The following is a 12,580-nucleotide window of genomic DNA, read 5'->3' on the forward strand; positions in this document are numbered from 1 at the left end:
TACTTTTTGTAGTAAATAACAGTAATAGTAAATACATAAAATGTTTAATTAAAGTTTGTGGTTAATAAAAAACCGGGACGTAAAACGACATGGAAAATGGGACGGCACGCGTTGCAGAAAGCGGGAAATGGGAAGGATACACGTAGTGCGTATTGCAAAAAATATGTACGTTTAACAATTTTTGTTTAGCAAATGCAGATAAAGATTAACAAATAATATATTTACAAATTATAATCATATGTTTTATCTATTTCGGGTATAGAGCATGTAGGTACATTTTATCTTGTTAATTAACTCTAATCATTTATAGATTATACTGTTATGATTATAGTTTATTTATTTAATTTTTCAATGTGTTCAACTATATATTAATAGACTCTAAAAACAAATTATATCAGTAGACGGATTTACTCATTCATTTTAACTTTAGCTCCAAGGTTTGGGAAACTCGAGCGGCAGGAGAGCAGGCTTTTTGATGGACATACATGAGAATTCAATTTAGGTATGAAATTCTAAAATAGACACAAATTGCAATAGTCGAGTGACTTTTATAAATCAGCGCGGGCTACATCATATTTTTATATGCAACTTGCACAAACATTATAAGCGCCCAGCAGGGCAACGATCTGTACGATTCAAAAAGCAAGAAACTGCAGTTGAAGTCTCATTTAAGCGCTTTCTTGGTTGTTCTCCAGCCATAAAGCGTCGGAGCCCAGGGTCTGCTCTCCTATTTGAATCATAAATAAATGTACGAAACAACCGTATTTATCGACATCAAACCTTAATTAGCAAATCGTTATTATTTGCAATGTAAATTCATCGACTGTTCACAGCATAACACTAGTAGTAAGTCAATTTAACACGTTGACACTGACACGGTGTTCCAGAAATGTTCGATCAAGTCATGAAGCATTTTGATGCTTTGAAGTGATTTATTCAAAATACTTTCAAAATAATTTAATTGCCATAAAGCATCCAAATAAATAATGAATATTTTCTTTTATGAGACTTAGAAGCTTATTTCAGTATTTATAGAAGATTTGAAAGCAGATTGCAGGTTTGGTCTAAGTATTGATACTATTTTGAGATTAAATTGAAAATCAATTCAAATAATTTTAATTGCTGTAAAATTGGTTACAATATATAAATGTATAAATACATTCACATAATAAATCACGACAAGCAGTTTAGTATTTTTTTTATCCTATGAAAGTATAAAGAGCATGTAAAAGTATAATAAAAGCTAATAGTGGCATTGACTTTCCATTGTCACTGTGCTATGGCCGGCAGATCGTTCAGCGTTTGAAATATTCAATCAACTGCACAGAATTGCAGACATGCATTAGACGGAATGCTACATCGGATCCAATTAGTGGTAACACGTACCGATATCGAGAGATGCTGCTGTTATCTCCTAGTCATCTTAAAATAAACAATTGGGTACCGCTTTGGTATTTTTCGTTTACTTGTTTCAAAATAAAAAATCAAACTTGCGTGTTAATTTATTAGGTTGTGCGTGACAGTTGGCGAAAAATGTTTTTATGATTTAGATTTCTTATTAATAATAGGCTAAAAAAATTTCATATTTTGCAAAAAATATTAAATATTCATATTTTACCGCATTTTACTATGAATTTTCAAAGATTTTGACGAAGTATAGGTTAAATATTGTAATAAGTGTACATACTTACCTGTACCAATGGATTATTTTGTAGAATAATATCTAAATATACGTTTATTACAAAATAAGTTTATTTTCACAACAAATTCGCTTCAAATATACAAAGGAAATACAATTTTTTAAAATAAATTCTCATATATTTATTAAATAAATCATAAATACATTTTAAAATATATAATTAGAATATGCCAGTGAAAATTCGGTGCACTAGGTGTCAAAATATTTTATGTTGTCAATAACTTATAGCAATAAGTAGTATGAAAATGATTAAGTAACATTGAGCACATAATTTTTTATTTATATTGAAGATTACGATTATGTAAATTTTGTAGTATTTCTGTCACCGTAGTTATGGAATTGTTTGCGCGTGTGTCAATATTTTTCATAGTCTTGAGAAGAAGAAGTCAAGAGAAGTCTTGAGATCGTTAACTTTCCAATAGTTCAACTAGTAAGACAATTCAGTAGGACGCATATCCTTGATTTCAGTTTTATATTCTGATGTCGGACTTCTAGATCGAAAGGTTTCATCAGCGCAGATGTTATCTCTCATTTTAATTTTGTTAAAATAAATTATACAAAACTGGGTCCGGATCTTCATCTAACGCTGCAGATTCCAAAGTTTTGTATTTACCAAACATTCCCTTACGATGTATATTTCTTGGGATTGGGGTCATTGGCCTGGTGGAGCGCACTGCGCACGTCTCGCGAACCACAATCACAAACACTATTACAAATAATACTAAAACAATAACAAATGCTCTGGTGTAACAGTAGCTGATCATTTTGAGGTTAACAGCGCTTTGAACTGAGAAAATTGGATTATCGTTTCGCTTCATATATTTTTTTAATCATGGTAAAATCACGATCGTTCTTGTGTTTTATCGTATGCTCGTGTTGTGCTTGTAATTCAGGAATGATTAAGATTTCCAAATCTATGGACATCCCTACATTACACATTTTGATTGGAATTTGTTCTGTCTATAATCTTTCTACTTCATTAAAAGTGAAATTAATTCACGAGCAATGCGAGTTGTTAATGGAACCTCTTCTTATTCATCTGAACTGGGACCTATCAAAAACTTTTGAAATCGTAAACAAGCTTAAGAAAGACAATTCATAAATTGTGAATTTGGGCAAAAATAAGAAGATGTGGCAACGCCAATTCATTGTTTCTCCAATGAAGACACATCGTGTACCGCGTGACAAGGGTGAGCCCTTTTTCTTCATAATACCAGAACACTTTCGCCGTAATATTTCATATTTAAAAGCAATATCATATTTCCTCTTCGGTGCGGCCTGTTTTTTTATTATAATGCCTAACGTGGCAAAGGAAATATTTTTTAACTCGTATCGAAGTTTCTGAGAAAAAAAAAGGATTTGTTGCCCTCTCACGCAATAATGGTTGATTTATTAATAATTTTTACATCTCATATTCGGTAAGTAGGTCCTTATTACCCTCAAATGGGGCTTGTAGGTGACCAATTAGCGCTCTAGGGTAATAATAGGGTAAATATCTTGGGTTACAATTGATGCCTTACAGACCTTGGCTACTAATATACTCTTATTGAAAAGTTACGATACAAAACGCTGCGAGAATCTGTGCAGAAAAACGTTAAGCACGCCATTTTATGTAAAAGGCGGCGGGGCGCGGGTGCAAAATAACGCCAAAGTGGACTGGTGCAACCTACTCTAATAATTTTGTCACACCTACATAAATAATCAATAACTACTTTGCAATAAATTGTATGCCGACTTGGTAACAAGACGCGTAAATAAACGACCTACATTTTTAAGGATAGATACCAATTTTGTTTCTCCTTAAACTAATTGGATCTCAAAGTCGTAACTAGTCAGTTATCTATATCGATTTGTTACACATCAATCATTCACACGATAAATTTCCATCCGATCCTAAAGTTATTCATCCTAAAAATATTTTACTACACTCGTTGCGCCCTTCGGATATCACGGTAGATAGGACGGTCAACAGTCCGTGTAATACAACTGTCGTTGATCCTAACATAATGGACAGTATGAAGAGGATCATATTTATATGAAAAAAAAGGATATAGTAACAAAGTTTGCCTACGAAATAAAAATAAACATAATTAGATTAGTTTTATTCCAATTTTTTAATTATGCACAGCTGAAGAAAATTCCAAATAAATGCCTATAAGATCGAGTTTAGCCCCCGAATTTATTTTCTTTCCAATACAAAACAGAGGACAGCGTTGTGATCTCCCTCCTATGTCTATACATCTCTTGACTCCCTCCCTCCATCATCTGATAGTTTTTCCGCTATCTTCGATTGGAGCTTAGGGCTATCCTACTTTTTTCTCCAATTCGCATGACTGTGGCATCCTTGGTAGTTAGTGTTTTAACTCTATAGATGAGTATCTAATCAGAGTAATGAGTTCTTTAGCAAAAATCAAAATCCTGCGTTTTAAAAATCATCTCTTGCGGCAATATCGACACAATACAATAATAAATTTTAATGTTATCGTCAAAGAATGTAGCTGCATTGGCAAATTGATGCGTGCAGTTTTACGAGCGCGGCCGATGAATAACCGATTGCAATAAATAGTGCGTGTGATGTCATTGCCGCTCGCGTATCATTGGCCGGCGGGATTAATGGTTTGGAGGGAAATAATACGTGTGCGTTTTCTTTTATTTACATTCCAAACATAAATGTTAGTGCACCAGAAAAATATTCCAGTTGAAAACAGTATTGGCCTGCAACACGCTTCGTTAAAAGAAAAAGTAAATCTGCCACATACTTCGTCAGTGTCATGACCAAAATGTCTACAACTCGCTTTTCTATATGTTCCCACTTGCGTATGGGCTGTGACGCCGCAAAGCCTAGCGTAAAAAAATCGGCTTTGTTTTTTCAACTGATTGCCTGCCTGATGTCAGCCTTCCTTGAGAATTCTATGCTGCCGCAACTATGTATAGCTTATTCATCTTATATGATATTTTCCATAAAATGACTATTCCATGACGGAAACACACTCTAAAATATCCACTATGAGCTTCGTTAAGAATCTCATAACTCATAAGATCACAGGAAAATATTCGCTACATATTTCGATCATATTTCACATCTAAAATACTGCAACATGCTTCGTCAAAACAATTACTACTTCAATATTTATATCGATACATGTTAAGTTAGGTATGTAGGAACATGTTATTGCAGCAAGCAAGTTTGGTCCATACGTCAGAGAAGCCGAAGTTTTGTAGTTGCCGATCCCAGTCTAACTTGTGACACGGTGAATTTATATGACTACAGTACAGCAATCTCTACTGAAATAGATTTAGCAAGTTTTCCACTATCAGAACTTTATGAAAAAACGTCGTATTAGATAATTTTTATTAGAATTTATTTTCAATAAATTATACATATTTATGAGCACTAAACTAAAATTGAATTAATAATGTACATAAGTATCGTATTTGGTTGTATATAATTCTATGTTTTACATAAAACACGTAGTGGAGAGCAAAGCAGTAAAATCAGAATTTATTTTATTACAAATATTTTATAAATAAAAATGCTTATATTTTGTATAAGAATCTTATGATTCTATAAATGCAATATAGAAGCTCAAATGGCCTCAAATTTACCTACAAACACAGTTGTTTTTCCATTAGTATTTATCCCCGCCAGTTCTTTTAAGAAAAATTCGCGCGAACCCCTGGTGAATTTCGATTACGAAGACAAAGACTCGAGTGGAATCAATTAAAGGCACCATCGATTCTCGCGGGCCGATAATGTCTGTCAGAGTAAGGAAAACTGATAAGATTGTACCCGACCGCCTTTTAATTATTTTTAAACGTGCGATACGTATCGTTTTTTTGTTTGTGGGGTTCTATTTTCCTATTTGGTTGTTGTTCTATTTTTTGTACTTATAGAAAATAATACTAATTTTAAGTTGACTATACAAATCAATCTTCAAATATTTTACTGTACGAGTCTAAGAGTTTGAAACTTTATTTACAGATATTACAACAACCCTAAAACAATATTTGACCTACCAGTATAAGACGATTTTTACTTATCAGTGCTTAGAACGTTAAAAATAATTTTTGACTTCTTGGCACCGCTTTCTTGGCACTATTAATGGTTTGCCATTGCCTTCTCCATTGCACACACAAATTGATAATTAATCAACCTCAGTGCAGTCACGATGTTTTCCTTTACCGGAAGCAAGTGGTGGTCGATGAAAACTACTTACTATACGTGAGACAGATTGGTATACATACGTGGCACGGGTAGGATTCGAACCTGGGACCATTCGGTTCAAAGGCAAGCGCCTTAACTATTACACTACCACTACTTCTCAATAAAAATCCAGTAATTTGACTGTCCATGTGTTTTTGAAATTCGAATTGTATTCAGACCAGATTGACGCTTTTAGTATCAACTTTCTAAAGTTATTAGTTTTCGTATAGTTACATAGGAATTTTGTACCACGCGATTCACTCCGACCGCATGATACATTCCCGAAAGCACCGCGGATATAGTCACAGATTATCCTACTAATATTATAAAGGCGAAAGTTTCGTAGAGTGTAATAAGAGAGGAAAATATAGGGGGTTCCCAATAAAACCTTGAATTCATTTTATACTAATTTATTTAATATCATTATTTACATTTTCAAAACCACACGTTCTGTACAGTTAGTAAAACCCTAGAGATATCTCTTATTTTTAATAAAAGATACAATTTATACATTCATATATAACTATTTAGGTCGATTAATTAACAAATTATATTTATTACGAAGGTATATAATTGTTTAAAACTGTTTACTGTGCTGTATTTACAATACCATGAAGCGTGAAGGGCAAGCTTTATAATCCTAAGGGTTTGTAGTAAATTTTGTATACCTATGTAAATAATAATTCTATAACAATTTTGCTGTTCGAAAAATCAGGTAACAAAATTACGAAATTGAGCACATGTTAACATATTAATAACTAAAATTGTAGAAAGTAAAAATAGAGTTTTTGGCACATTTTATATTGTGATATTCATTCGGTTTAGATTACGATTAATTCGATCATATTTTTATATATACGAGTAGGTAGTTATTACGTAGTCAACTCGAATATTCAAAATTAATTAATTCCTAGCAAAGTTTGATAAAATTTATAGGCATTTGTTAGAAGCATTCAATGTCCAGCGAGTCGTCACGTGATGCGTGCTTGTATCTATTTCAGTTTAGCATTTTCGACTGCTTTATTTTATTTTTAACGAAATAACAACTCTCGTGCTTCCCGATACGTTTCAATTTAGAATGTTATGTAATTATATATATAGGCAAACTACGTCACAGGTTCCGATGTTGTTTAAATCAGTGGACTTTATTTGATTAAGTTTTATGTGTATTGCTTTTGAATATTCAAGCCTTTTTAACGCAATATTCAAACAAAAACATATATCTTCAGACTAAAATGGTAACGTTTTCAACATTAAGTATCATTCACTACGTAATTTATGTCGTTAGTCTTATATGCAAAGCTGCGACACGATTATATTTGAATACTTTTAGAAAGATCAGTGTAGAAACAAACATTGTAGCTACTTTACGTTCATATTGTATGTTTATTGGAAACAATTTTCGGATTTTATATTCTGGGAAAAAATCTACTCTGTGTTGTAACATTTTATTTTGTTACAACTAAAATCATTATTTATATAATACTTTTTGACAAGACACATATTCTCGCTCATAAAATCTTTCAGCATATATTTTATTATTTTAAATTTCTCTTACAACTATTCGTATTACATTTGGATTTTGGAATGTTAAAATTAATTCGTTTATACAAATATAAAATTCTCACTCGACATCTTTCATTCACGATATGACACAAGGATAACAATGATATGTTTCACTTTATTAATACGAGAGTAAAACATATGAATATATATTTGCTACATGGTTGGAGTGATTCCGAATGATTTATGTGATGGACAGTAGCGTGGGTTTTAACAAAAACCCTTAAGAAAAAATATTATATCTATTACAGATAAACTCCTTAATTCGCATAAAAGTTGTGATTTTAACATAATGGATTAGAAATGTTATTTTTAATTTGATAATACAAGTCATATTATATGTTAGCAAATGAGGAGTAATAGGTACTAAATAAACAGTATTTTTTTGATTCAATTTTATGTTTTTTCTTCGGTGTTTATTTCATAAATGTGGTATCAGCAAATCAGTTTCAATGGTTCTTTATATCTTCATTTTTGGGGCACGTCTCATCTCACTGGTTTGATGGAAAGGAATAGTAGGTTTTAACAACATTAAGCAACTTTTACATGCCCGAGCACTGTCGAACACGAGATAATAAATGTTACGCCACCAATCCCGAGATCGGTCATTTCAAAAGTTGCTTAACCATCACTATCACAAGTAGAGGACGCCACAAAGCTCCACACTTCTCACGCCTTTTTGCGACTACTCATACAAAATGTATAATTTATGTTCTATATATATTTCACAAAGAATATAATAACAGTTAAATAGTTCTTTGATTTTTTAATCACATTTCACTGCTGACAGAATGGGTGGCTATGATGAACGAGACTTTTTCCATGTTAAAATAAATAGAACGATATTAATGATGATAGGTTTAGAAGATAAGGTCCACGTGAACTAGAAGTACAATAGCCAGGAATGTAGGTCGCCAGCACTGCAATCGGAGTCCGTCTGGAACAAAAAGAAAGAAATTCAATAAATTTAAGACAGTGTTTTTAAACATTTTTCGTTTTGAACACATAACTTTATATTCCTATATAATAACGGGACTTGACGGACGGAAGGTTCGTGGTAAGTCACGCTAATAAATAAATTTAAGACCTCTTTACAAATCGCAAATGGTCCTAAACAGAATATATATTTTCATTTAATATTGTGTGTCGTCAATCTCCAACAAACAAATAAGTAAACAATATACCTAGCTATGTTACGTCATGACTTATAAGTTTTTTTATTAGGGTTATAATATATGTTTATCTTTATTTTGATTAATGGACGATGCATCATTAACAATGCATATGTCATCAGTTAATATAAGTGCAGTGCAGTCGGTCAAAATCTAATTAATGAATGATCTCAGACAAATAAGTATTTCCTGCATTGAGAATCAAACCTAGGACCTCAAAGTGACAAGACTTCAAAAAATAACACTAATATTTAACCCATGAGAAGACGCAATTCCTCGCTTAGTTCTTATGTACGGTTAGGGCTTGTAATACGCGAGGAGTTAAGCCATTACAAACTTCTCCCCTAACCATAAAGCCGCAAATAATGTCGAACAAATACCTGACAAAATTACACGGGAGATACCAAAACGCAGTCTTTGTCCAGCGGAGCGTAAGAACTGTTATCGCACGATATAAACGAAATAAAAATGGCGGCGTCGCGAATTGTGTTCGGGAAGCAGCGGCGCGAAATGATAACACGGCTGAGTGGTGTCGCGGAACTATACTTTGTTAATGTATTCGTGTTTCATTGAGAATAGACTTCAATTTTTGTGTATAGCGACTTTCCGGTTGTTTCCAGCCATATATGGCTGAAAAGTGGAGCTGCGGAGGAAATGTAATCAATGACGCTTTAGTGCACTAGATAATCGACAATCGACGCTTTAGGGCGTCAAAGCTCAAGATCCGCTTTCTTTCTTTTTCCTCTACATTTTTCTCGTCGATATCAATCTAATTTTTTTGGTTCTGCCTCATCTACTATGACCTGTTGAGAGCGACATAACAGACACTTGGTCATACGTAATTTTTCATATTTTAGTGGTGTTTCATTGTGATTAAAAAATACTGGTATGAAAGACAAGGAGGATTTACGATATTTGATAAATAAATAATGCGGGCATACCCATATGTGCCGACATCAAAACTGCCAGACTTGGGACAGACGCCACAAAGTACCGGATATTGTTATCCTGCGAAAGGAACTTCCGCCTGGCAATGATCAGCTCTGGCCCACTTGGAAGTTGCTAAATAGACTGCTCACTCTAGTGGGCCGGTGCAAAAATAGTCTGATTAAATGGTGATTGCTTGATGTTCTCATAATATGTGCTATTGTTCGCAATCGATGGCTCATCTGCTCGCCTGTCCCGAGTGCTCAAACCTGTACTTGGGCAGACTTGATGGCAGCTTCCGATGAAGCCCTCGAAATGGTACGCTTCTGGTAAGATTGTACAATTTATAATTGTAATTGTGCAACAGAATTCACAAGCGGATGGTTCTCATAGCGTTTCGACCGCTGCGGCCGCGCTGGCATTATGATCCGTCAATTTTCTTCAGGAAGGAATCATTTCCAAAATCAATCATTCATAAAATGTATATTACCACCCTATTGATCATTATAAAGTCAGATAGTAAAACTAATTCTTGTTTTTGTTATCTATTATATTTGATGACTTTTTACGAAAGTTTAAATTATTTTAAAAATGATTTTTTATTGAAAAGAGCAATATAATGGAAATATTGTCTAAAATACAATACTCAAGCAGTCAAAGGTCAAGTCTTATGATCAAAGCGTAGATGGTTCATATTCAGCATACACCAGCCAGATATATATTCAAACGTTTACTTGATATGATATTATGTGTTTGATCTTTTTCCGTGCTCTAAGAATTGATTGTACGCGGTATGACCTGAATATTTATAAGGGTTAAGTGTGTATGCGAACTCGTTGAATGTTTAATCTGTATCGGGCTGGGCAGGGCTGCTAGGCACAGGAACAAAACAAAAAAAAATCTAAATTTATGGGTAATATTATAAATATCAGAAACAAGAACAATCGTGTACCTTTATAAAAAAAAAAACTGTTATTACAATGTTAGAAACGCTAACGGATCTGTGAATTCTACACTAATCGTGAGAGACAGATATCGTAAAAACGAAATAGTAAAATAGATACAATATTTTTTTATATTAAAATAATCTGGGGATATTGTTCATGCACACACGGTATACATAATATATACCTATTACAGTATACATAAGTGTATTCAGTTCGTGTCATAGATTGACTTTTATTCCCATAATAGATTCGGGATTTTTTTCCTCCTTAATCTATATTAATTTAATACTGAATTGTAACTGAATTGAGTGCTTGAAATAAAATTAAAATAAAATAAAATTATTTTTATTTCTAACATTGGAAACAGTTATTACTGTTTCGAATGTTAGAAAAGAACTGAGTAGTTCTTATCCCGAATACCACGTGCCCAGCTTACATTAAGATTTAATTGTTTCACATTTCATTCATGATATTTCAGTAAGTTTGGTAAGCTTCGCTACACTAGCTAAGTCCAGATATATGTGAAACTAGCTTTTACTCGCGACGTCGCCCGCGTGAATTTCTCCGCGGATCAGACATGATTTTATACAAACTTTCACCAACACTTATATGGGTGTTGATTTTTGAAAAAATGTAGCCTTTTTGAACGTGGTTCCTAGTTTCATTAAAACAGTCCAGTGGTTTTGCCGTAAAAGTGCAACAAACAAGAAAAACGTGTTCAAATGTTACTATAGTTATGTGAACTCTTTATCAACCTGTTATTATTGATAATAACTTAGTGGTCGATTGGACGAGCACAATTTGTGATTATAGTCCGTCAATGTCTACGTAAACAACAAAGAGATTTGTTTTCGTATTTCTATAGTATGCAGCCAATACAATCTCAAAGTTGTAGACATCTATATATATTTAGTATAGATTCCAAACCGTATAATTCTTCGAAATAAGTACAGTTAATTACAAAGTTAAAATTAATCATTGAATTTCAAAGTTAGTAATTGAGTTATGGTTGACTTAGAAGTTTGGGAGACAAAGTTGATACTCAGTATATGACACTAGTCTAACCCGGTATTCTAGGGGAGGGACTAAAGATGCATGACTATCGTCATCATCATCACTTCACTACACTACTTAATTAACACTACGTCATAAATTAATACGTTTCACCATAATTTATCATATTCTCACAGCAGATCGCGTCCCGTAGCGTTCCATTGCGTGTTTTGGTGGAAATGTAGATGGGGAGACAAAGGAAGGTCAAGAACAATGCTCGTTTTATGGAGACTGTCAGAAAAAAGACAGTTGTAGTCGGAAGGAATGTGGTAAGGAAGAAAAAATATCTCCACATACAAAATTACATTCATTTAATACTTTGTGTACGTGACTTTAGGTTTAGTCTATCTCTATGTCAAATTTCATCAAAATCAGTCCAGTCGCTTTTAGTGTATTTATTAAGAAAAAAAAATCTGATAGTTTGAATATATTATCTCATGTATCTGAGTGTTTTCCCAGTTGTTTCCTCAGTTATTGAGCGCCGGAGCTCAGGGTCCGTTCAAGTAGGAAGTTTGAATATATTCGTGTGGTTTCATAAATAGTTCATACGTAGCCAGCCCTGCCGGCACCCGACCGCAGCGGCGACAGGCACGTGCCGCTCGAGGAGGTTCCCAATTCTACACTAATTCCTGAGCCATTTCGCGAGCTAAATCCAACAATTCGAAGCGAATTCTCAGTTTAAAGTCACCGATGTTATCTACAGTTCTCATGTTTTATTCCGCGTGCGGTAATTTGATTTAAAAAGAAATTTGTTTTGTTTTTAAACAAAATCAGTGAAAAATTGTTTCAACTGATTTTATTGCATCGATTTATACAGCATGAAAATAGATACTCACAGCTTAATGTGTTCTTCGAGTTTTGCAACTTTTAAGCAACGGATTTTGATGTGTTATGTTTTATGTTTTCGAAATTATATTGTTGGGTTTGGTTTTAGATGACGTTAAAAACGAAGAAGAAGTCAAAGTAAGCTCATTAATTAAAATGACTACATAAAAGGACAGACGGAAAATGTATT

The 12,580-nt window shown here is 33.3% G+C and overlaps 1 protein-coding gene across 2 annotated transcripts in view; it reads right to left on the reverse strand.

Moving 5' to 3' along the window:
- Positions 1–6,316: 6,316 nt before the first annotated feature.
- LOC128670825 (lachesin-like) overlaps positions 6,317–12,580 on the reverse strand; it is a 77,249-nt gene continuing 70,985 nt past the window's right edge. For both annotated transcript variants that reach the window (XM_053746821.2, XM_053746820.2), the window contains one exon: positions 6,317–8,403. In XM_053746821.2, the coding sequence (XP_053602796.1) occupies positions 8,327–8,403 (77 nt within the window). In that variant the 3' untranslated portion in view covers positions 6,317–8,326. The remainder of the gene's footprint in view (positions 8,404–12,580) is intronic.

Source organism: Plodia interpunctella, chromosome 6, assembly GCF_027563975.2.
Source record: "Plodia interpunctella isolate USDA-ARS_2022_Savannah chromosome 6, ilPloInte3.2, whole genome shotgun sequence".
In the NCBI taxonomy this organism is placed as follows: domain Eukaryota; kingdom Metazoa; phylum Arthropoda; class Insecta; order Lepidoptera; family Pyralidae; genus Plodia; species Plodia interpunctella.